Raw genomic sequence first — 27,352 nt, 5'->3', positions numbered from 1 at the left:
AACCAGAACTAAACCTTAAATCCCAAGTTCTGCTTCTGATAGAGAACTCGATAACGTACTCCTCTACTCCTTCGGTCTGATTTGCTGTCGCCGCAGACCCCATCCTCCTTCTAGTGTCAACCATTCCATAATTATGGAATATAATTGATACCAGGAGCTCCTCCTAATGAACCGTAAAAGAGTACAACGAATCCTAATATGGCTCTAAGTTTTTAAGAGACGCAACGCGGAAGACTTCTAATGAAAGACACTCCTAAGGACACTAGAACCTGGAGTGCTCTGATACCAACTGTGATACCCCTCGATTCTAGAGCCACGGGTGATCAAGTCCGAGCACAGATCCGAGGGATATCAGACAATTAATATATAAACAAGCAAGAATAAAACTGAATTAATAATAAAATAATGATACGCTGAAAAGAATTCTAATTGTAAAACCTCCAAAATAAAAGTTTTAATATAAATAAACTTTCCAATCCGTACAACTCGGGAATCCATCTAGTGGACCCCTAATATTTCCAACTGGTAAAACATTTACAGAATTAAAATCCAAAACCAAAATAAGAAAGAAAATCCTATGTAGTCGGAAGAGTGAGTAACTGTATCTGCATCACCACGATCAAACCCTAAGCCTGGTACTCACGAACACCTGAAAAATAAAGGTGGGTCAGGCCCACATGCAAGTTCCATCCTACTACAATCCGTACATAAACCCGATACGCAGATACATCCTAGATAGCTCGACAATATCTACAATAGTCCATAGATATTTATATACACACTATAGGATGCTCACTAGCCTATAACATAGTTCAGCCTGGGTAGAAGGTGACATATAAAACACGCTTTTCAGCGGCCAAGTACCTAGACCCACCAGGGAACATTAGCTATATCTAGCTACTCAACCTTTGCAATATACGCACCCTAACCGTGATCAGGAGACTCAAGCTCGTATCACAGTACCATAAATATATATATAAATTCCTTCCTAATGCCGAAAGATAAAACAAGCATCCATTATGTCGTTCAACTGTTTTAGTTGACAGGACATGTATCCATGTAGGAGTTAACTATTTTAGTTAATCCATTCCGTATGTAAGAAGGGGTAGGACTTAGCTTTTTGATCTAATCCATCCCTGATATGTCACCGTCCCATACCGGTACATATAATGCAAATGATCCATAAACGATGCACATTCATTAGAACATCAAATAAATCCAGAAACCAGCACAATAGAAAACAGATATTATTGAGATCCTATTATGCATCCAGTATATGATTATAATCATTAATCCTCCAAATAAATTGTTAAAGTATTGATAAACAATTTATATTATCCACATCCATACAATTGATAAAACAGAAGTTAAACAGTTCATCAATTAACATCCATAACCTGTTATAATGATCAGTCAGAAATATGAACTAAATACATTATACTAGATATCCCAAACCATCCTCTCATACCATATTATTTAAATTGCCAAAACAAAGACAAGTAATGAAATCCTCCATAAATCCTTAACAACATAAAAGTTAGCATTTACACCACATGACGTCCCTTTGATCCTCCACTCCAAAACCTGTGCCTGATATAATATGACACTCTGAATTCCAAACTGCTCATTATATGAAACCCCAACAGTATTTCCACACTAGTCCATTTAGTTCGCTAAACCAAAACTAGCAACCAAAATTCCTACCACTCCTGACAGCATACCATTTAATATTTAAGTTAATACTGTCTATGCCCATATCCCACACCGAACTTTCTGGCCTCCATTAAAGTATATAAATAATTTATATAATATCCCAAAAGTAATTCGATACCAGTCAGTTTAAGTTATTAAAACAAACTTATTAACTTAAACATTCATCCGTCCTTGACAGCATACCTATTCCACGTTTCTGTTTCCTGATGCCCCTTAAGATTAGCACCCTAGCATAAACCAACTATTTAAGGGTCTTAATAGGTTAATTTTAACATATTTGAAACCCCCTTTAATTTTCAGTATTTGCGTTTAACCCCAGAACTCCAGAAAAATTGCAGAAAACACCCCGTAGGGGTTTTTTTCCATGGGAGCCGGCTCCCCTTTATTGGAGCCGGCTCCTAGGCTTCTAGAGCCGGCTCCCCCTCATGGAGAGCCGGCTCTCTCTTCATGGGAGCCGGCTCCCACCATTTAGGAGCCGGCTCTCACCCCTGAGAGCCCCTCTGCATCGTCTCTACTTCGTCCGATGATTTTTCTGCGTTTCCGGCGAAGTCCGACGTTCCTGTCCCAAGTATTTTAACATTCCTAGGGTTCAATTTAAATTCTTAAAGCCCTAGAAACTTCTCACCATCCAGCATGCATTAATTGACAAAAATCTAAAACAAAACAAAACCGTATCCAAAAACGCCATTCACAGTTAACTGAATGTATGAACAATCTAAAGTCTGATCACAAGTGTCAAACTTCCATTATAAAGGTTAACTAACTTCCTAACCATCCTAACAACACCCCACATCGCATTATGAATTAATTTACAGAGGTTTAATATATAATCTAACAATTTATGCAAGGGAAGCCATCTTCAGTTAGTATACGGTTAACCAAATTTCAGACTAAACTAATATGCATAAAATCTGTTTTAAAAGTTTTAATTAAATTCCTGGAGTCTATTTAGAATGCACAGAACACAAGTTTACAGGAAGGAGAGAATGAAACTTGCCTTTAGATTTCGTTTTGAAACCTTACAGCCGCATCGTCTCTAAGTTTCAGAATTCTCTTATACTGCTCCCACCTCTGACCATTGTTCCATTCCTCTGTTCTTCCTCCTTAGCTTCATAAATTAATACTACGTGAATAATGTTTTATTTTAACCCTTGCAGACTACACAAGAATATACACATTGAAGTGTATACAACCCTCTCTATGTATCTCTGTTTTTCCTCTTAAATTACCCCTACGTGAATAGGGTTTTCTCCCAAAAACCCTTGCAGCATATATTGTTATATATATATAGACTCCTCTGAAACCCTAATCCCAAATCCAGTAATCCTAACCCTAAGTCCAGCCCAACTACAAGTCGGTTACCTAATTACTTAATCATAACACCCTAAACCTAATTAAGGAAAATAAATAATTAATTAATTTAAAATACCAATTCAATTAAACAATTAATTTAAAACCAATAAACAAGTAAAATAAATCAATTAATCTAAAACAAATAATTCACACTTAATCAATTAAACAAACCAATCCACTATATAACAATTAAATTAAATACACACAAATAATAATAAATCAACTAATTTAACCAAATAACAAATAAGTCCAATAATTTAAATAAAAATGAAAAACAAACCAAAATATTCCCATTTTATCCTTTTGAAAACTAGGGGTATTACACATAATAAATCAACCAATCAATATGTCAATAACTTATTCTGTTGGAGGAGTTCATTATTACTATTGTAGAGATTCATTTGCTATTAGGTGAGCACTTCCATTAAAATAATAATATGTGGGTCCCTTAACCACTGCATGAAAAATCGGATAACCAATATGCCAATAACTTATTCGGTTGGCGAAGTTCATTATTACTATTGGCGGGCAAATCCCATCATTTCCATATCTCTTAAGACAATGCCTTGTCTATCATATGAAATGATTCCCGATTTATGTTTAACCTTTCTAAAATCACCTATTGTAGACCACTCCGTTGGGGAGCTAACACTATTGATTTTAGATTGAGTGTGTAACGTTATTAATACTCTAACGAAAAATAAAACATTAAATATGTTGTCATTATAATCTAGACTCTTTAAATCATGCGTAGGGCCTTATTTTTAAAGATCTAATTACAATGAATATTTAATATTTTTATTTTCATAAGACAACCATTCTTGTAATATTAAGACTCTTCAAATCATGCTTGGGACCTTATTTTTGAAGATCTAATTACAATGGTTTTAATAACGAATGTTATGGGGTAATGTATAAAAATTCCCGCTCCCACTCAATTTTTAATTATTAATAATTAGGGTTTTGAATTTATTCATTTACATGATATAATGCATGCAAAACGCCTTGATTTTAATCCAATTAAATTTAGAAAATATTTGGACTTTAAATGATTCACTAATATTTAATTTGAGGCACAAAAATAATTTACAAAAAAATAATTTTTCGTTTCCCAATAAGTGCCCTCAAATTAATTAGTAATCAAATCCAATTAATTTTCATAATTTAATTAATATAAATCAAGTCATTTAATTAAATATAATGGATCCAATGCATGAACAATAATAATAAACAATTAATTATTCCATGCATCAGTTAAATAAATAAATAACAGACAGAAGCAATTTAAATGGCCAATGGATTCAGCTTTTAACATTTAATTACTCTAAGTATTGCGCGAGGGCCCACCACCGACATGTAAACACCTGTAAGGAGCTGGTATGAGCCTGGAGAAGAAAAAAGCGTTCGGAACGCGCCGGGGGCATGCAGCAGGTGAATGCACGCGCCCCCACGCGCTGGGACGCGCTTCCACGCGCCAGCATGTCATGCGCCTGCTACCTCCTCACCATTTGGTGCGAAGCATGTGATTCCAGCCTCCTCCGATGCCTTTTCTCGCCGCCGGCGAAGCTTCGGCCACCGGAAAAACGCCGAAAAATTCCAAAAAAATCAGAGAAATTCCCAGAAAATTAAATTAAGCCTCAAAAAATTCTAGAAAAATTTCAAAAAAATCGAAAAAAATTCCAGAAAATTACTGAAACATAATTTAACCCTTTTGGACCCTCTTGAAGCTTCATAGCATCCTTTGATGAAAATTACATGGCTTTAAAAATATTTACAATTTGAAATACAATGAAAAAAATTAAATTATATCATTGAACTTTCAAATGGCTAAATCAAAACCTTAATTACATTCATCCAAAAATAAAATTACATTCAATAAACCTATAAGCTTCATCCATGGCCCAAACACACATCATCATCCATTCACAATTATACATACATCATCATGTATCAATATATTAAATCATACATCAATATATATATATATATATATATATATATATATATATATATATATATATAATTTGGATCCATGATGATGAATTTCATAAAAACGTGATCTCTAGTAATGAATCAAACCGTACTCTGATACCACTGTTGGGAAACGTGCTAGTTTTAAAAACTTTTCGAGGGATTTTAACTCATAGATCTTGATTCATCACATAGAGACAAGTTTTATGCAAAAATAAAACATGATGTATCATTCAATTAAAAGATTGAATATTTACATCAAGGTTTGAGTAAACCTTAGATCTCTCCTTTAAAGTGAATGTTCTCACTTATTGTAGATCCCTTTTGCTAGACACCTTTTTCATGAATCTCCATCTTCTTGGTAATGGTCTTACCTTTAGGAATCACTCATAAGCCTCCATGAATGACCTTGGAAAATTAGACTTGTGGGAGCCTCCATTAGATGAGAACACTAACCCTAATTTTTTAAAGAGAAAAAATTTATTCCTTTTTCCTTCTTCCAAAAATCACCCCTAAAATATTCATAGACCATGTATATTTATAGGTAACATAAAGGTAAAGAAAAGAAAACAACAAATCCTTCTCAATCTCTAATTCACATGTTTCAAATCTAATATGATTCCAATATCAAGTTGGGTTATGAGTGAGAATCCATTGGGCTTATTATTTTATTGGCTACAATGAATTAATAATTGACCCGATCCATGGACCCAATTCAATTAATTCATAAATTAATTTCTACTCCACTAAAAGAAATTAATTGAACTCCAATTAAATAATAAATAACCTCTAAGTCAATATTACACTTTGACCCCTCTATGCATAATTAGTTATCGGATAAATAAAGCCATCAATCCGACTACTTAATTAATATATTTATTTTGGTACCTTTGATTATTTCTGGTTCGATCACAATAAAATATTTGTTTGACAAAAATAATAATTTAAATAAATAAATATATAATAAATCATTTTGTCTAAAAACCATAATCAATACAAAATAAATACAAGTATTAATGATGCAAATATTGAAAATATAACCCTCTAATTATTAATTACATAACTACCCAAAGTGTCGGTCTAAGGATCCTGAAGAATCCGCCGAACAAATCAAAGTAATTATTAATTAATAAAAGAGTTTATATTTTTCTCATGCTTAAGAGTCAAATGCCATGACGGTGATAGGGAGCAATTGCATACGACGGCTCTCGCAATATATCTCAACCTAACGCGGATCCAGTTCAAGTCTTAATTAATTATGAGTCCATCCATAATTACTGACTATGAATAATTTATGATTACTATTTATATATCATGCATTGATTGCCATCACATACATATCTATAATGAATCGAAACATAATACATTGAATTCACCAATGGTATAAAACATAAATATTTCAGAAACGTTAGGAATATATGTCATTATAATTCAGATAGAAATTTGCTATTCCAGAACATATAAATCCCAACAATATTAGTCTTATTTGTGAACTTTATCTTTTTATATAAATTGAGCCAAACCAACCAAGATAATCATTAAAGACTTACATCATCAACATTACGTTTTGGAAGTCTTACGTTCCCACATGAAGAAACACCAAAGAATTTTAATAGGATTTTAGGTTACTCCATTAAAATGTCAAAGTCAAGTATGGTGTCCTTTTATAGTCTACAGTAAATTTCGCCCACATTCCATTTTTGCAGCACAATCCAATCAAAGAGCGTTAAAACCAGGAAAAAGACTAAAAGTCCTTTTCTATTTAGTTATTTTGATGGGAAATTTGTCACACTTGAATCGTCCATCATTATAACAGAAATAAAAAAATCTCAACAATAAGATATCCCCATTTAATAACTTTCTCATTTTTTTTTTCTTTTTGCAAACCACTTTAGGGGATTGTTAAACAAGTTTTTATTTTATTTTATTTTATTATTATTATTATTATTATGAATGAATGAGAATATTGTTGACACCGAACCTTGACAGTCATCTAGGCAACGAAATATTATTGACATTGCCGCCATGGGATTGGAGGCGTGAAAATATGAAACGAATGAGAAAATGACACATGGACAAGAGCGGACGCGTCTGCCAACTTTAGAAGAAAAGGCTGCTATGGTTGTGGCTTAAAGAGCTGGCCTGGTCAACATGAGCTAACGTGAAGGCAATTAGAGACAGATAACTCCTACAAAAAAGAAAGTTTAGTTAAAGAAGGAAAGCTCCAATGAGCTAACGTGAAGGCAAATATTGACCTAGTTTGAATTTAAAATATATATATATATATATATATATTTTTTTTTTTTGTGAGGAAAGAAGACATTTCAGATATGGAAAACTTTAATAAATGAAGGAAGATGTGAACCATTTCAGGTGGACCACCCAAAAAACAAGCACAACAAAGTGACTCTAGGTCACTCATCAATCATCATTGTTCAATGATTAATTATGTTATTACTTCCTATTTTATCAAAATCAAACCCAATGACCATTTTTATTTAAATTTGCTAATTCTGCAAGTTAATTTCTTTCATTGCACTTTACTTTTTATATTGATTCTTTTAGATCCTTACATTTAAGGTAAAAAAAGAACTTCCTGAGAGTTCTTTCTATTATTTCTGGCAAAACCGTCTCAAGTCAGCCACCAATTTAAAAAGAATAGTTGATATTCACAATTTTGAGTTATACACATTTTGGCACGCCCATAAACTCTATCAACTGTGTGAGCCAAATTTCGTGTGAACAAATATACTTGAAAGAAGAAACTGTATGAAATTATTTAAGATTTTCTATAAAGTTTCTTAGGTCCTCTTTCCTCTTGGCCTCACCAAAAGTACCAAATACACACTCCGATAGAACAATAAGAATCCGATAAGTTAATTGACTGATGATATAAGATAGATGAGAGGTGGAATTGATACAGTTACAAGTTAATTATTTAGTTTAGTTTTCTTAAAAAATGATTGTCAGAAATACATAATAATAAAGATTGTTTCCAGAAAACTGTAAGAACTGTTTTATAAAAACAATATATATATATATATATATATATATATATATATATATATATATATATATGTTTGGCCCAGTGAAAAAAAGAGAGTATTTTTTAACTGAGTTTTGTATTTCGAGTCTGAAAGTAAAAAATTATTCTCTGGAAAATAGCTCTTTAGTTTCTCAATTATTGAGTAAATAATATAACTAATCAAAAGGCACACATGCCATGTCATTCACCGTAATATAATTTTAGTTAGATGAAAGTAAAAAAATATTCTCTGAAAAATAGTCTTTTAGTTTCTCAATTATTGAGTAAATAATACAACTAGTTAAAAGGCACATATGTCATTCAACCCAATATGATTTCTATTATGACAACTCTCTAACAAAAGACATGGATTTCGCTTTAATTAACTATTAAATTGAGACAGTTTACAATATATGTGAAAAGTTAAATGAATCATCTATTGGGCAAGTTGATTCATTAGACCACATGGTATTCAAAATTAAACCCAAAAGAAGAGGGAGAGAGAAAGATGGGCTAGATGGCAACTCAAGAGGTGAAAGATCTAACGACCCTCACTCTATTTAGATATAATATTGTTCGTTTTTTTTTTCCTCCAAATCAGAGACTTCCCAAGGGTTACTTATGTTGGCACTACTCCTGGTTAAAGTTCTGATAGATTTACGACCATCACGATTTTAAAATGTGTGTCATAAAAAAGTGTTAAATCTATGTATAACAATTGTCTCACCCACACCAAAGTGATGTTGGACATTGAAATAAATGAAACAGTAAAAATAAATAAATTGCTTAAAAAAATTGATATATACTTTTGTGACCTTAGTTCAATATCTATTCGGAGAGGCCCCTTAACAAAATCGTCTGGGTGGTGTAGTTGGTTATCACGCTAGTCTCACACACTAGAGGTCCCCGGTTCGAACCCGGGCTCAGACAAATATTGACTTTTTAGACTCACTACCATGTAGTCTGTCGCTGTATTTAATTTTCTTATTCGCATCATTAGAACACCGCACAATTAGAGAACCTGTGATCTTCTTAGCTTTCTGTGCTCACGTTCTTTTCTTTTTCTTCATCGACTTTCGTACGCGTCCATCGTCTTCCTCGAATTGACCAATAGATTTCTAGGGTTTCGTCTATCTGTCAAATGGATTGGGGCAACGTGACCTCAGAAGATCTGATCGAAGCCCTACGCGAGGTCGACTGGTCATCGCCTCCTCGGCCTCTCTCTGAATTCTTCTCCAGATTCACCGTCCCCAGATCCTACTCCAAATGGAACAGTCGCCTCAAGTGTAATCTCTACTAGTACGTTCCTCTATCCCTCTCTCCAATACAATCGCCATCATATATATGTTTATGAATGCAATTTTCTTTTGAGTTGATTAGGATCGATCAATTTTGTCTTCTTTTGGTTCTTAGAAACGGATTGCTAGCTCAATAAGTTTCTCACATAGTATTGATCTCAGTATACCTTTTTTTTTTTTTTTTTTTTTTTTTTTGGTTAGATATTTTGCTATATTTTTTTACGATATTTAATTTATGCTTCACAAAATTTCCTCCATTTTCTTACAAACCGAACGGTAGATTAGGTTTATTTTGGAATTATAAGTGGCTTTATTTGCTTTGAAACTCTTTTTTTGTGTTTGCAGTTATCGGACAAATTACTTCATCATGATGGTATTCATTCTTGGTAAGGGAACCCTTAAAACTTCAGTTTCCCGTTTCTAATGTTCAATTTATATGCATGTGTTTGTGTTAGTATGAGTGTGCGTTGGCAATTGCAGGATTGGGATTTCTTAGGAGGCCGCTTGCCATTGTTGCTGCCGGATTGACAGCTCTTACCATAGCTTTTCTAAACGACAGGTATGTTGTTTAACATCTGTTGTGTTGTTTCTGTTTTTAGAGATGCCTGTTGTGTTATTTTGTTATTATGCATGGGAAGCCTGAACTTGAACTAATCTGAATGGTCTGAATTATTGATTTTTTGGTAGAAGAATAATTCTATTGTAGGGTTTTGTATATGTTAACATTTCATTTCTTGGAATTTGTTAAGCATTTGAACATGTTTCTCTTTTGAATTTCTTAAACAACATATTTTGTAAACTGGGAGCAAATTTTTAGTTCTTGAATCTCTGGATTGTTATAAGACTCACTGGTTTACTGATAATGACCCAAAAAGAGAACAGGGGCATGAATAGTACTATTCTTTTTCAAAGTATGTAAGAGTTGATAAAATAGACTCCTATACAACTCAAATTTCTAAAAAGTCATAAAAAAGGTTTGAAGAGTTCGGAAATCCTCCAGATATCCTAAAATGGAAATTATCCGACATAGCTCTCTTAAGCCTATGACCATAGATCTCCACATCCTCAAAGGTGTGCCTATCTCACTTCTACTAAACACTCTATATCAGACATAAAAGCATCAGTTGGCAAGCCTGACAATCTGTCTTACTACTGCAGCCTCCTTGCAGCATTCAAGAAGAGAATCTGCAGGTGACAAGTCTAGGCATAACCTTTAGCCTTCCAGGCTGAGAAAACCATATAAACAACTCTTGAGCTACCAGCCTCCCAAACAATGGTGGAAATATGTTTAGTGTTCTCCTTTCAGCCCCTCTTATAGATGCAGACCAACTAGGCATGAATATTCCCATCCTTCCCAAATTGTTTGTAGCTATCCTCTATGGCAGTAGTCTAGATAGAGGACAACAAGATATTCAAAAGTCAGATGTCAAATACCTTTTTAAGGGAATCCTGGCATGTCTGACCAACAAATGCCCTTGTGAGACGACCTCACTCCAAACATAGAAAAAGTGTACAAGATTCTGAGGAAATTAATAGCAGAGTCTAACCACCAGTCTCAAAGAGCTCTTAAAGATCGGGTCTCCCATCAACTTCACTCAAAACCTGACTTGACCTGTAATAAATAAGTGCCTTTCCGTATTATTCAGTTATGAAAAGTCCTGGGAATAAGGCTTTCAGGGACACTTCCCTGGCTGAATGGATTAGAATCTCACAATAATTTTTCTCCCCTACAAAACTGAGAAATTTAGGGAACTCACTCCGCCTGCTCCCAATGCCTTCTACACTTGGCCTGTAAAATAAAATTCCTCCCTTGAGGTCCACCCTTAATGTTAATAATACTCCAGAATTGCCCCTTCATTGCCTTCTCCCAAGATCATTGATTACCTTGGCAAATCTTCACTAATATTTCCCAAACAAGATTTGATTAAACAATCTGAACATCGTCACTCAAAGGCCCCTATAATGCAAAGGGGCACATACCGTCTTCCAAGCCACAAGATGATACTTGATATAAGACTCTGGACGTATGACCATGGTTTTGGTTGTGACTTCCTTTAATATAACAATATGTTTGATGAGAGCAACAAGTTATGTCCCATTCTTATATCCTCTGCTTCATACATTTGTCTGCTCTAGCTGGTTTGCAGTGTGTATATTTTTGGCATTTGCAAAATTATTAAGGAAATTATTTGTGCATTCTACGCATAGAAAATTTTCAAATAATTGACGCCCTGCTAGAATTATCCGCTAAGCACAACAAATTTGGAGTAATTAAGGGAAAATTTTAGCATCTGCCAATATTTAATTAAATATTTAAAATATTTTTTATGTATATGAATATTTTTTTTTCCCTAGTTTATATAATATAATATATATATATATATTGTTATATGTTATATGTTATATAGAGTTGTAAGTCCCCAAAGAGTAAGTAATTAGAAAAAAGCATTTTCCGGCAGTCCTACTGGTATAGGTGGATCTGATGGTGATGCTGGTGAATTTGAATTTAATATTGTTGTTGTTTGTTGTGTTAGTGACAGCCAATCTGGAGCCATGCTTTTCTTAGGGAGGCAACAAATAATTAATGAATTACAAATGATTTATCCTTGATAGTCACAAACAATAAGTCTGATTATTTCTATTTGATAAACTTAAAAGGGTTGACTGAAAGTACTGCAGAAGTGTCAAACAACTTCAAGAAGTGTGTACAGACCACAAGGGTGGTCGCCTCGACAAGCCCTGGATTTCAACGACAGCATCAAGTACCTCTAGAATCCTAGTCAGCCAGCTTATGGTGTGCTGTCGCTGGAGCTATGACATTACTGTATACACAAAATGCATCAATAGTCACACATTGTATATGGAGGGCCACATTTTATGTGCCTAGGCTTCACAGTGGTACAATGGAACAAGGTGGTGCATGCTATTATAGTTGCTAACTAGGTGGATATGCAGTGAGGTCTCCTCAGCGCCCATTGCTTAGGCATTTAAAGTCATGTTCCTATAGAAGAATGGCTTGAGAAAATAATATAGATGATTAGGATAAGATTATTTTCTCATATTATTTATAGTGTATACGATAAAATATAAGGTTCATCGCTGTTTGAGGATGCAGTTTGAGACACGGTTTTGAAACTCGGCCAAGTCTTTGCGTGTTGGCCAATGGACTCGGCCAATTCTGTGCCAATACTTGCCAATATATCGGTGGGAATTGAAGTCACATCAGACTCGATCAACTCTTGGCCGAGTCTAGTCTGTGTCCGTACTCCCTAGGGACTTGGCTAATTCTCTTATGACTTAACCAAGTCAGCGCATATGATGGTGTATAAGGTCGAGAATATTTCATGACTCTGATTTTTTATAATGTTTATGTAACACCCATTACACCCTGCATTCGTTACACCACCATCACGTCCACAACTTAAAATTACAATCAAAGAGGGTTCCCTGCTAGATGAAATGGGGTTGGGGTAGAGGAGGTTGATTGTGCAAAGGCTGTTGTGGTCATGAAAATCATGTTAAGAGATCTTTATAGTATTATTTGTCATGGTAAATTATAACCTAAATAATTATGAGAAGCAAGTTTTGTTTTTTACCAACGGGCAAGGCCTAGCGGTATCAGTCTCTTACTTTCCAAAGGGAGGTCAAGGGTTCAAGTCTCAGAAGAGACAACTGTGTGTTGAGTACCAACTAGGAAAAAAAGTTTTGTTTTTTGTTTTTTATTTACATGCTGTCTATTCTTATATTAAAAAAATTATAGATAATTTTTTAGGAATGTTTATGATGGGTAATACTACCCTGTCAAAGCTCCCCCACCGCAACCTTCCAAGCCCTAAAATAAATATTATAAATCATTCTCTGTCTCCTTCTGTTTTCCTTTGAATTTCATCAGGGTATGGCTATGTTGTTTTTCTCTGAATTTTTTTTTTGATAAGTAAATATGTATTAGAAAACGTTCAAAAGGGGAACGCGTCCCCAAAATCGGTCATTTTTTTTGTTTTTCTCTGAATTTAATAGTAATAGGGTTGCATAAATACTAATTTTGTACACTTGCTCTATATTCAACAAGGAAGTGCGTGCAGGTTTCATGGATTAACAATTACATGTAACATGAAGAGGAGGGAAAGGTTCTGGGAAAATACCTATCAAAGTGATTGTACTATGCCAGCTTTACTGTTTTTTATCTATTTGGAAATCTTAAGAAGACTATAACTTGACCAATTTGTAATTATTAAGTGAATGTATGTTACTTATGGAAGCTGGTATTTATTAAGATGACTGTTTGTCTTTTCCACCTAAATTATCTCTATATGATTTTTAATCTTCTAAATTCCATCATAAGGGGAAAAGGGATAACAATACAAATGGGCCTGCAACACCATGCTGTTTTGGCTTCTAGCTGTAATGGTACTGGTGGGGTGGCCTTAAGTTGCTTAATATATGTGAAAGTATGAAAGTGATGTTGTATATTATAGTATATTGGAGAATGTATTGTCAACTTGATTAACATGACCTGAAGAGTTCAATATGATCCGTTGGGTTTCTTGTGCATCATTCATAGTGGAATGAGAATTGAACCTTTTAATCGCTATCTCACTTGCACAAGCGCACAAACATGTACATATGCAATAGCGTAACCATTGTACGATACTTCAATTTTTCTCCTAACCATCCTGTCAGTTTGCCCATCATGTTCACTAAGGATTGGTGCTACAGCTTTGCAGGTACTTTTAGTGAAAAGGTAACAAGAACTGTTAGGCAGTTTTCTCCACATTTAGCTGCAAAGATGAGGCCTCCTCTAACGTAAGTTTGTTTCCTTTTATTGTACTTTCAAGGCCTTTAGTATTGGTGCTTGAATAACTTCTTGGAATTTCTAGGCCTGTTATTCGAGGGCGCCCATCAGCTAAAAGATCAATTTTTATATGCGGACGGCCTCGTTGGGTGTTCATCTTTATATTCTCTTCTGGTATGGGTTTGAAAAAAATTTGTTTAATTCCACTTTATGATAGAAATGTTGGTTTTCTTTTATAAATATTGACCGACTGTATTTTCTCCTTTCCACTTTATTGTAGTAAGTTTCATCCTTTGGTTTGTTTCTTGTGGCCTCTTAAGCGTCCTATGGGCATTTGCCGTTGGCCTTCTTGGTATGTTATGCCCTCAGTATCTCATGACATTGTCAAGTTTGCTTGTTGACATTAATGTACTTTTTTCTAACTGATTCTCTCTCTTTCTCTATCTCTATCTCAGCCACTATCATCCATGCTAGCTTCAGAACACCTAATTTGAAGGCACGTCTAAACACATTCCGTGAGGAATTTCGGGCAGTTTGGCGAAATTATAGTGAGCTGTAGCTTCCACGGAGTTTATTGAAAGAGAGTAACTATATTTTCTTCTTTGGCTTGGTAAGGGGAATTTATTGGATGTGAATAACTTGGGCTTGATCCTTGTATTCTATTTGGATTTCAGTAACCTTTCTGTACAATTTTTTTAAATAAATTTTTTTTTTTTTTTCAAGCTTCCATCTCTTCTTTTACTTATTACTTGTCATAAGTGTTTACATGCTTTTTCCACCATTCTTGGGTGGTTACTATTCTTGCATTTGGGTTCTCTGTTTATGGATTCACTTTCTGGAGTTTCATGACATAAAATGATATAGTTTGTCCATATGAAAGTTAGGGAGGGATCTGTCCAGATCTTGCTTCTTTTATTTTTTATTTTTGGGAAAGTCAGTGACAAACTTACTTGCCTAACTGAAACTAGGACTATTTGTTGGAAAGTTAATGAGATTCGGTGTAATTAGGATTTGCAGATGTCGGATGAGGCCTTATTATTTAGCATGCAGTTTTGGGTATTATTCGGCACCCATTCTTGGATAATATCTGTGTTTTCTAAAGTGTAAGAAAATTTTAAAAAAAATTGAATTTTGTTCTTGAGTCCTTGACTAGATTAATGACTTGGATGCTAGGGGTTTGGAACATGTGTCTTTTGTAAGTGTGACTATTAGCATCAAAAGCTACATGGTAAATAATTTTCTAAAGAATATTTTAACTGAGAAATTTCTTTTGATTCAAAAGTTTATTTTAGATTCATAATTTTTAAAATTAGAAGTTCCTTTTGATTTGGAAGGGTATTTAAGTCAGGCAGCGTGTGTGAGTTAAATATTTGGATTTGTCTTATTAAGTCTCACCCTTGATGGTGATTTATCCTTGATTTAAATGTTACTTGTGTAGAGATGGCATATGAAGCTATCTTTAGAGTAACGTGAATGGATTAAATTGTAACAGCTCTATTCTAATATCAGAAACCCTCGGAGCCAAGATAACGTAAAAACTGATCTAAAAAGGGATTGGGCATAAGCCTACTTAAAAATACATGATATCCACACCCACAATCCACAACTGCCAAATCCCCAACCTTATTCCCAAACAAAAAGGTAGGGGAGAAGAACCGAGTGTCAGTGCGGTTTCCTTCGTACTATTGCCTTTGAGAATGCTGAGAAATTGTGTAGTACTTTTGACCTTTATTTTCAGTGTATTCTTCAATCAGTTGTCTCGAATAAAAGGATGAGAATATATGGGTGGTTGATACTGATAGAATTAGTGTATCTTCATGTTTGTAGTTTGTGCCACATATTTTCCTTTTATTGGATCAATCCTCCATATCTGCTAGAATACAAGGATTTCCTTTTGTCTTAATAGATGGGTAGCATGGAGTATTGGAGTGAGATGAAACTGATAATGTTTTGGGATTCGTCTATTCCCTTGCTTTTCTTATTAAGGCTATGTACTTTTATTTTGATTTCTTGAGAAAATGTCTCCCTCTTTACTTGTGTTGCTTCCATTTGGCATGATAAATCACACATCAATATGTATTAGAACAAGGATTTATGATTATATACTATCTATAGGATGCATCTCATTTTCTTGGATTGACATCCATCTTGATGAAACTGCCTTGTAGAAGACAGATGAAGATTAATAATGACTGTAACTTAGCAGTCGGGAGTTATGTTTCTTCGTCTCTTTTATAAGCAAGGTTTGTCAAGATGGTGCGGTACTTGTGTCTGTTCTTTATTATACAATCTAGAGTGGTTAAGTATCTCATTTACCAGGGTTGAGAAGCTTCAGAAGTCGGGGGTACTGATTTTGATTCTTAAACGTATTGTTGATTATTATCACTGTTCTTATGCTTTATGGTTGTACTGAGTATGTGTTTTTTCTCTGTTTAGGGCAGTTTCTTGATCGGTCTGAAGCTAATGCAACTGTTCTAAGTGGGGATTTTTCCTATTGCTGCTGCTGCTGCAATGGATTCATTTTCTTTGGCTGTGACGTTAAAATCACTGGTGACGGAACTTAGCAGATGGTTATCGGGTTGTAAATTGTCAGGAAATTTTGTTTTAGCAAAATAACTGTTGCCTTTGTCGTCCAATCTATCTATCTAAATCTAAACTACTATTTAAAGTGTGTAGTTTTTTATTTGTTATATAATATTTGTTAGAGGGAAAAGTTTGTTACTTTTTGAATATTGTAGCTCAAAGACGTTGATTTCATTTATAAGGTTGATTATGAATCCCATCAATTTCTTTCTACCAGTACAAATTTCAGACCCTTAATATACGCATAAATTACATTCGTCACTTCATTTATATCACCTTTGTATAAATCAAACATTTCTTATATAAAGTTTCACTCTTCAAATATAGAGTTTAATCTAAGAATTCTTTTATATATATATATATATTCTTTCTAACAAATAACCTCCGCAATTCTCTTGGAGGGACTTAGAACCCTATACTTTTTATATTGAAATGAGAGGAGATATAATTGGTTTACCCTTTGGATGGTTTTTAAATATAATATTTAGTATTTTACTCTTTGGTTTTATCACTTCTAGAATTTTAAAAAAGATTTACTATGAAATATATTCTCTTTCATATACATGTATATTTTTTATTTGTAGTAATTATCACTAATTTATACTTTACATAAAACCTTAAAAACCGGTGCGATGGCTTATGTACACCAAAATGTGAGCATCATTTCAATTTCGACAGAGTCGGACTGGAACTCTTCACATCGCTACACTTCTTTTTTTATATTGTCTATGGAGGTGACCAGTTACTAATTGATCCGTAAAATTAATAAACTCCTATGGCCGTTATAAGTAATCTAATTTTAAGTTTGATGACCTTTATATATATATATATATATTGATAGTTTATTATCAAGGTAAAATATTATTCTAAATTTTTTTGATACAAGGCTAGTTTTTTTTTTTTTATCAAGCGATTCTTTTTATTTAAAAAAAAAAATGAATTATCATCAGGTGAAAATATGTCACGATACCAGTCTACATTAAAAATTTGGATTCCAGAGTCTTTCACCTGTAGAGATGATGAGGAAAAAAGTTGTGAATTTTGTAAAGTTATAAGTATCTTATATACTTTTGTAAAGAAATATTGAGATAATTCTAGTAAATTGTTAATACATTGAATGCTTATAAATTGGTGAAGAGTGTGAGACTAAGAGAGTGTGCAAAACTATTGTATTGAGAAAAATTAAATCTTAGTTAGCTGAAAATTTTGATTTTGTTGTCAAGCAGAATTAAATAGAATTAAAATAGAAAAAGTGAATTGGGTTTATTGATTGAATTGGGTTTATTGATGAAATTGGTTTATTAAGGAAAAATAAATTGGGTTTATTTAAGATGGTAGATTTTTTATAACTAATGCACGAATTCAGAAACAAAAATGGCCCATTAGCTCAGTTGGTTAGAGCGTCGTGCTAATAACGCGGCATGGGACAAGATAAATTTTTTTATATGGAGAATATAAATAATATGATAATAATGGTTTTGGGTTAACTATTAGATGAATCGAGTAAGTTAGTAACATAATTAAAGTAATTTTGCTTCAAAACAATAAAAAACGGAGCAGAGACAACCATTACATGCCACAATGATGATAAGATTCTTTTTTAACATTGTTTATGCTATAAATAATTTTTCTTATACAATGATGTGATTACAAAACGTGAGCTTGGAGAATAATATCAGATGGGGACTTTTTGTGATATAATTAGATACGGAGGATGATTTAATAGTCTTATTTAAATGGTATAAACTCTCCCTCTTTAAAAATTAACTGAATGTGTGTTTGTTTTACCATTTATAAAAATTAAATAAAAAATTTGCTGATCAAGAGTATGAATCAAAATACTTAATACTCAACAAATACAATACTTCACTATTTACCTAATATTGCATCTAATAAATCTCCAAGGAGTTGAATACTTAATCTTAATTCCAGACATTTTGAACTTAACCAGTTCACCTGTCAATGCTTGTACTTGGGACAAGTTTTAGAGAATTAAACTCAAGTTTGACTATGGCTTGTTCATATACCTGCTTGACTAAGTTGTTAACTCATGGGTGGTAATATATAATGATATAATTTTATTTTTTTTTCATTATACTTTATTACTACCATCAATAAATGGTTACTCCTCCCAAAAAAAAATTGTTTTTTCACAAGTACAAAATAATAATAATAATAATAATAATAATAATAAACAAAAAAAAAAAGAAAATTTATTAGACATACGATTAGCAAGTCAAAACTATTTATTTAAATTCTAATGAATGAAATCGGAATTGTTCATGTTTTATTAATGAACAATGTTTCAATTATCAAACAAAAGATAGAAAAGAGTGTGTGAAGTCTACCACTAAGAAAAGATAAAAAAAAAAATACAGTGTGTAGAGTCCACCACTTCATCACAATATAATCAATTATAATATTTTTTTTCTTAATTAGCATGAGCATGAATTGTGTATCCGAGCCACAATGACCAATTAACCCTTCCCTTATTGGATGCCTCCAAAATAATATTTACCTTTGGAAAAACTTAAATTAAAAAAAAAGAAAAAGTGTGGCATTTTAAAATTTGACAGGGAGTATGCTACTTCTAGCAGTTGGTTTCACAGGCTGGCCCATGTTATTAAGGCCTCTTTCTAGCTCAGTCCATGTGCACCCCTATTTCTCATTCTCTCTCTCTCTCTCTGGAGAGAGCTGATACCACCAAGGCCGTGTTAAAGTGATGATGATGAAAGGTGAAGCAGAAAAGTGATAAAGCATCAGCATCAGAACAAATTAATTAAGATGGGGTTTTCGTTGAGTTGGATACAAGCCTTGGCCTCAGCTTGGGGTTTCATGGTATTGTTAGGTCTCATGTGTTGTTGCCTCAGCACCAAACCTCGCCCCCACGGCAACGCAAGCTCCGGCACCGCCAGTTGCAGTTGCGACGGTGGCTATGGTGGTGTTTGATTGTATCATCATCTCATATCATTCTCAATCTTCATTCTTTTGTATCATCTTCTTTTGTCGTATAGAGTATCAGTTTGGATCAACATTGTTATTGTGTTTTCTACATATATTCTGAACCTCCTTTTAGATTTGTTTTAATTACACATAACTTCCATCTTGTTTAAAGAATATGCAATTTTACTATAACATATATGAAGCAAAACATTATTTGCATTCCTTTCTAACCTTTAGCATTTTTTATTTTTTTTTCTTTTTCCAAAGGTAACCCTTTAACTTTGTTATTGTACAAATTCTTGTTAACCAGTACTGCACAAAGACAGCTGTCTCTCACCTATTTAACCTTCACATAGAGAGATGCTCATCTTCTACCGTCCAAAATTAGCATCTCAACTTTTCATTTTAGAACCCACCAATGAGATCCACCATAATTTGCCTTCTTCAACATACATCTCTCTAACATATTTATATATATATATATATATATGAGAAAAGACCAGCATTAGATGAGACCCCCTATTTAAAGGTCGATTAAGTATTGTATGATATGTGTTAGATGATGTTTCCCAACCAAAATGTGGTAAATTCTGGGCCCCAAATATTATTGTGCAAGGCACTCCCATTTATGGTTCATATATTGACCGGCTTATAATTCTTTTTAAGAGGTCAAAAACCGTTATACACTTTTATAAATCGATCGATTTGATCGATTTATATAGATATTTAACGGAGTAAGTGATTTATACAAATATTCATTCGAGTCGGTTACTTTGCGACCACCACTGATATCGCGACAGCAAACCATACTCCCACTACCATTTTAGACTATATACTTCCACTTAGAGACTGAAAAATACCATACATTACATGAGTACAATATAAACATTCTTTTTTTTAGAAGAATAATAAAAATGTGATTGCGAAATACTGTCAGTGACAAAAATATCGATGAGTGTTCTATACTGTTTTAGCTTCTATAGATGTCACTCTTCTCTCAACACATTTCTTTCAATAGGGACTCTGTTTAACAGGGTAAATATTTTCTCAAAAGATTGGAGTGTAAATCAAATTCATGTTTGAATTGAAATTGAGATGTTTGTTTGTCTTTCTTTGGTTCATAGGAACGGAGAGTAAAGGCAAAGTTAACCTTTGACACCATTTGATACAAAAATATTTACTTATTTGCATTCACATAGTAATTTTTATTGAAAAAAAAAAAAAAAAAAAAAAGTTAGAGTAGACTATTGGTAGGGATGGGCAAATAATCTGCAAATTCGATTCGATCCGGTCCATGCAGATCGGATCAGATTGTTACACCCACAAATCGGTGGCGGATTCAAAAAATCGAATCCGTAACTTACAGATTGTACTGTTAAAAATCCGATCCGTGAGATTTTTATATGTATATATTCAAATAATGTATAGTTAATTTAATTAGTTGATATTCATTTAATGGATTATAATAATGTATTAGTTAATGTTCATTTAAATATATGAATTAATGGTGATAACTTGAAATTTTATCTATTAGGTTATGGTTAAAAACTAAATAATATTGGACTATTTAGAAAAAACCACAATTTGCGGATCCAATCCGATTCATTCTATGGGATAACGAATTGGTGACAGATTCAGATTTTTCTAATCCATTCAGAACATATCGAAATCCGATTCAATCCGTAACCACTCCTAACAATTGGTATCTGATTACCAAATTACCAAGTGTGAATTTCAATACTTGAAATAAACACCTTAATAGAGATTCTATTCTTTATAAATACTGAGGTCTTATTAGATTTTATTCATTAGAATCACAATAAAAATAAGTTTTTATCAATATCATTAATGCATCCATCGTTCATTCTTGTTCAAAAATACAGTAACATTATTTATTGATCAAGAAGTCTCATAGTTTGGTGACCTGTACTTTTCGTGGGAGGGTGGTCTGCCTAATGGCACAATCTACGTAAAATCTGTGGTAGAGTAGAGCTTTCTTATCCACCCTGCACAACTGAAAATTTTATATTGCTTGACCACCATAATTCTTAAATAAGTTGTTTATCATATGTATATATTATATGTGCGTGTGTGTGAGAGAGAGTGTGTTTTAACATGTACATATATATATATACACATGGGACTATAGGAGGGGTAAACATTTGAGCTAGCTTTGCTAATAGATACAAATAGAATGAACGGCTTGGATATTGCTCTCACAGTCTGTGGTTTGGCTGTCACAGCAATTCAAATTTTATGCTGTCTCTGCCAGCGATGTTGTAAGAAGAAAGAAACCAATAGTTCTTCAACAGCTGCTTGAGGCGGAGGATGTTATGGTGGTGGTGATGCCGGTAATGATGGAGGAGCCTGCCACCGTGATGCCTTGAGCCGGAAATCTCGTGGAACTTTGGCCGGATTAGCTATTCGAAAATGGAGATGAGATTGTATTGTGTTGACGACGATGGTTGCGATGAATCGGCATTCTTGTTTAGTCTTGTGGCTCAGCCTACTCTTGTTGTGCGAGTGATTGAGTCACAGAGACAAGATTCTGATTTAGATGTCATTCACACCTTGATCTCCAGTGGTGAGACAGTGAAAGATTGGACCTTGCATGCAGATGGGGGTCTACAGTTCAGGGGTTTGTTGGTGGTTCCCACAGTTTGTCGTGAAGACGTCTTACGGGAGTTTCATACTTCCCGTTTTGCAGTTTATCCAGGTGGTACTAAGATGTATCACAATTTGAGGCGTCAGTATTGGTGGAACGGGATGAAGAATGATGTTGCACAGTTTGCGGCTAGATGCCTTACCTATCAACAGGTGAAAGCCGAGCATCAGAAGCCAGCTGGGTTGTTGCAACCATTGCCTGTAGCACAATGGAAATGGGAGCAGGTTGTTATGGATTTTGTGACAGGTCTTCCAACGTCACGGAGAGGCAACGAGGCTGTATGGGTCATCATTGACAGATTGACCAAAACGGCTCACTTTTTGCCTATTAAGGCAACAGATGATGCAGAAACACTTGGTGTACTATATGTGAAGGAGATTGTAAGGTTACATGGAGTTCAAGTAACCATTGTTTCGGATAGGGATGCCAAGTTCACTTCGAAGTTCTGGGAGGGACTTCAAGCAGCGTTTAGTTCAGCATTGCATCTTAGTACGGCATTCCATCCATAGACAGACGGCTAGTCGGAGCGTACGATCCAAATCTTGGAGGATGTGCTTCGGGCATGTGTGCTTGACTTGAGTGGTAGTTGGGAAGATCATCTACTGCTTATTGAGTTTGCCTACAATACCAGTTATCAGACGAGTATCCAGATGGCTCCATTTGAGGCGTTGTATGGTAGACCTTGTAGATCTTCTATTTGTTGGACCGAGGTGGGTGAGACAGCCGCCTTAGGACCCGACATAGTACTCGAGACTACTGAGAAAATTAAGTTGATCAGACAAAGGTTGTTCACAGCTCAGAGCTGACAGAAGAGCTATGTAGATAAGCGGAGACGACCGCTATCTTTTGAATTGGGAGACCACGTTTTTCTACGGGTTTCTCCACGAAAGGATTTAATGAGATTTGGAAAAAGTGGCAAGTTGTCGTCACGATTCATTGAACCGTTTGAGATTTTGGACCGCGTGGGAAAGGTGGCCTACAGACTTGCTCTACCACCACAGATGGACAAAGTTCACAATGTTTTTCATGTGTCGATGCTACGGAAGTATGAGCCAGATCCATCTCATATTTTGGATTGGGTTGATGTAGATGTCGATGAAGATGTCTCCTATGAGGAGGGACCAATGCAGATCCTTGACACACGGCAAAAGGTATTAAGGGGCAAAATAGTACAGTTAGTGAAAGTTCTTTGGAGGCACCACGGAGTCGAGGAGGCTACTTGGGAGCTTGAACAGCAGGTTTGCTCCAGGTACCCAGAGTTGTTTTCTTCCCCAGGTATGGCCTGATTTCGAGGACGAAATCCTTTGAAGTTGGGAAGATTGTGATGTTTCCGATTTTCTGCATTTTTTCATTTTTCCGGTAATTCGTTGGTGCAAGGGTATTTCCATCTTTTCACATACTGTATGTGGGATTGTGGTTGGGTCCATTTGCATTTTGTGCATTTTCATTTATGAGAATTATGTGGTATTTGGATGATGTGCATTTATATGTTTATATGGTGTATAATGGAAGAATAAAAGAAAAGGGAAAAGAAAATAAAAATCAAGGTGGGCCCACAACCACCATTTAGTAGTCTAGAGACCACTTCTTGCTTCCACATTCTCTCTCCCCGCAACTTTCTCTCCCTTATTATCAAACTTCTTTTTTTTCTTCTTCTTTTACTTCAAACCTTTGAATCAAGATATCTCACTCAATACTTGGTGATTTTAAAAGCCGTTTGAGGCAAAACGAAGAGCACGACGAGCTCTACGCGTGTGTACCAGAAATTTCAGATTTGGTGCTCCATTTGGCCTTCGAAATTTAGGACCTATTTTAAGGGTTTTGCGCAATCAAGAGGTAGGGGCTTCCTAATTCGCATATTCTTGCACTTTTGTGAGTCAAATTACTTGAATTGTGACTTAGCATGCTTATTTGTGCTAATTGTAGTTTAAAATGATTTAATTGTGTATATGTGGTTATGTAAGGACATGTATTAAATGTATTATGTGGAAAGCATGCTTATATATTAAATCTCTATGCTTATTATGTTGTTTATACACTATGAATGATGGATGAAGGCATGCTTCGTTGTGTATGTGAAAATCCCTTATTGTTAAAACATTAATAGTATAAGACATGCATGTAAGTCATTGAGTTTAATGATGGGTAATGTTTTGGATAAAGTAAAAAGGGGATTTTCGGGAGAAAATTGTTTTGAATCAGTTTTGAGAAAACCCGGTCGCCGCGGGGGTACCAAAGGGCCGGAGTGTTAATATAGCCTAGAGGGAACTAGGAAGTCGCCCTAGCGTGATTAAGCTAGTTGGGCCCAATAATGACGCCGCGGGGGTACCAAGGGTCAGGGATACTAGCCAATTCTTCTCTCGTGTCGCTGCGGGGTCACCAAAGGAAGGGTTATATTAACAGTTCGAAAGTGATGATTTTAAACGTGAAAAATGGGGAGCGACATCGGCATGCATTGCATTCCCATTGCATCATATTCTTTATGTTGAGATTGGAAACCATGTTGTAATTTACCGACATTGTATGACCCCGATTTCCATGGTTCTATTCCTTGTTTTGGATTAACGGGGACTCAAGAAGTGTGTCTTAGGCGCCACTTACTGAGCAAATTGCTCACCCCACCATATTTAAATTTTTTTTCAGGTCACGGCAAGGAGTTGGCGGATGATAATCCACCTCATGCTTGAGAGTACTTAGAAAGCATTTTGGATGTATTTTTTTTGTAGAGCTTGAATTTATTTTGTAAAGATGTTGACTTAGGATATATTACTTTTGCAACATGTAAAATATTTGAATTTTAGCATGTACATGGCCAATGGGGTAATGTAATTAAGTTTACAATCATTTGATCATTTAAGTGTATTTTAGTGACGTGTGGTAAATTACGTTACAACGTGGTGGTTGGGATTGTATGAAATGTTGAAACGTATTTAAAATTGTACGTGAGTGTAGTGGCGTGGGTGGTTGATCCAAAAAGTGGTATATTCTATTTTTCTTTGGACAGTGGCAAAAGGATAACCCAAACCGGTCAACGTAAAATCCCATACGTCGACCGAGTTGCATGAACCAGTCACGTCTCTAACAGTCGACGTGTAGCTTCCCACACGTCGACCGGTATCTCGGCAGTGGGCAACATCACTGTTCATAATCCAAACCAGTCGATGTATAATGTATATACGTCGACCGGTTTTTGTCCCATAAACATTCTTTTTTTAATTTTCCAAATTACACTTAGGCACCCAATTGATGTTGTGAGTATTTATTTTATGACCCAATAAAATTCAATAATTATATTTTAACCACATAAAAGACTATATTACCCAGGAACCTCATCTTAATTATTTTATACTACGAGTAATTGACCATTTTACCCTTGGGGTCTTAAACCAATAGAATTGTGACAAAAGACCGTTTTGTCCTTATTGGACTTAACTATATTAATTTAACGTAAAAGGACCGTATTACCCTTGGATGATTTTGGGTCGGGTAAGGACCCGATTAACGATCCGGATCCCGTGGATCTGGGTCGTTACATTTTTATTCGTCAATTCATATTCATGTTCATGAATCATTCATTTTGATCACCATTCTATATTGAAATCTATTTATAGAAATCAATATTAATATATTTTTTTACATTAAATAAAAATAATACGAAGGATAAGATTAGGATTCGTTCAGGGAGCGATTTGTCCGTCATAAAAGAAAAAGGGGGTTAAGTTCCATTTCTCCCACTTTCGTTCATTGGTTCAGTCATTGTTAAAATGAAATATGCCTATGAGATAAAAGTTAGGAATCGACACTACATAGTATGATATTGTCCGCTTTGGGCCAAGCCCGCACGGTTTTGCTCTTAGGCTTCTATTCTAAAAGGCTTCATACCAATTAGAGATTGTGATAACCATGTGGGCGGGTGTGCCATGGGCGGGTGCGAGATACTGATAGGCTATCACACTGGCGAGTTACGGGTGCATAATCCCATATTCCCTGGGAAAGGGAAATGTGAAGTGCTTATATGTAGGTGGTGTCACTTCAATTGGTATGAGGCCTTTTAGGGTAAAGCCTAAGCGCAAAACCGTGTGAGATCAGGCTCAAAGCGGACAATATCATACCATGTGATAGAGTGGGTCGTTACAAATGGTATCAAAGCCTGACCCAGCGAGAAGTGTGTCGACAGGGACGTCGGGCCTCTAAGGGGGGTGGATTGTGATGACACTGTGGACGGGTGTGCCGTAGGCAAGTGTGAGACACTGACAAGTTACCACACTTGCGAGTTACAGGTGCAAGAAAGGAAAATGTGAAGTACTTATATGTAGGTGATGTCACTTCAATTAGTATGAGGCCTTTTGGGGTAAAGCCCAAGAGCAAAACCGTACGAGCTCAGGTGTAATACCCCTCGATTCTAGAGCCACGGGAGATCAAGTCCGAGCACAGAACCAAGGAGTACCAAACAATTAAAGTATTTTAAACGAACACAGATTACAAAAATGATTTAAGAAATAAAAGAATAAGCGGAAAGAAACTATAAAAGAAATCCTCAATATAAAAACCTTAAAATATTAATAACTTAAAATCCTACAATCCAAAATCTCCAATCTTTTAACAACTCAGGAATCCATCTCTAGTGGACCCCTAATATAAAAACCCAAACTGAAGATAAAATCCAAGTCGAACATCTGGAAAGAGATCCTACATCGTCGGAAGAATGAGTGACCGTCTCTGCTCCACACGAACAAGCTCAAGCCTGGAACTGACGTACACCTGTAAAATAGGAGTGGGTCAGGCCGACGAACAAGTTCTATCCTACTACAATCCAAGCAGAGACCCGATACCATGTACATACTAAATAGTTCAACAATAGCTAATAGTCTGTACATAAATATATATCCACACTACTGGACTCTCGCTAGACTATGAAGAGGGTCTCAACCTGAATAGAAGGCATCACACAAATTGCACCTGAGTGGGTATGAGTACCTAGGCCTAAACAGGGTATACCTCAATCCCCA

The 27,352-nt window shown here is 34.9% G+C and overlaps 1 protein-coding gene and 1 non-coding gene across 3 annotated transcripts; both read left to right on the top strand.

Moving 5' to 3' along the window:
* Positions 1-8,918: 8,918 nt before the first annotated feature.
* Positions 8,919-8,992, top strand: TRNAV-CAC (transfer RNA valine (anticodon CAC)). The gene has a single exon. It is a non-coding gene; the product is annotated as a tRNA-Val (tRNA).
* A 60-nt stretch (positions 8,993-9,052) lies between these two features.
* Positions 9,053-16,932, top strand: LOC132313198 (PRA1 family protein A1-like). 2 transcript variants are annotated; one of them, XM_059811881.1, is made up of 8 exons: positions 9,053-9,361; positions 9,706-9,746; positions 9,841-9,919; positions 14,077-14,163; positions 14,238-14,326; positions 14,433-14,504; positions 14,608-14,762; positions 16,594-16,932. In XM_059811881.1, exons 1-7 carry the CDS (start codon positions 9,204-9,206, stop codon positions 14,709-14,711), a joined length of 630 nt encoding a protein of 209 aa, XP_059667864.1. In that variant the 5' UTR covers positions 9,053-9,203; the 3' UTR covers positions 14,712-14,762; positions 16,594-16,932. The 2 variants fall into 2 exon arrangements, with proteins under 2 accessions (XP_059667864.1, XP_059667862.1); XM_059811879.1 differs by having other exon boundaries at positions 16,589-16,932.
* Positions 16,933-27,352: the final 10,420 nt, after the last annotated feature.

This window comes from Cornus florida, unplaced genomic scaffold (genome assembly GCF_030987335.1).
Source record: "Cornus florida cultivar Cherokee Brave unplaced genomic scaffold, ASM3098733v1 CherokeeBrave_3.0.0_Hap2_Chr06, whole genome shotgun sequence".
NCBI lineage: Eukaryota > Viridiplantae > Streptophyta > Magnoliopsida > Cornales > Cornaceae > Cornus > Cornus florida.
This window is presented reverse-complemented; position numbering and strand designations above follow the sequence as displayed.

Coding starts and splice junctions, on each gene's coding strand:
- LOC132313198 (XM_059811881.1), top strand. CDS start 9,204: ATGGATTGGGGCAACGTGACCTCAGAAGATCTGATCGAAGCCCTACGC. Junction 9,362..9,705: donor CTCAAGTGTAATCTCTACTA/GTACGTTCCTCT, acceptor TTGTGTTTGCAG/TTATCGGACAAATTACTTCA. Junction 14,164..14,237: donor AAGATGAGGCCTCCTCTAAC/GTAAGTTTGTTT, acceptor TGGAATTTCTAG/GCCTGTTATTCGAGGGCGCC.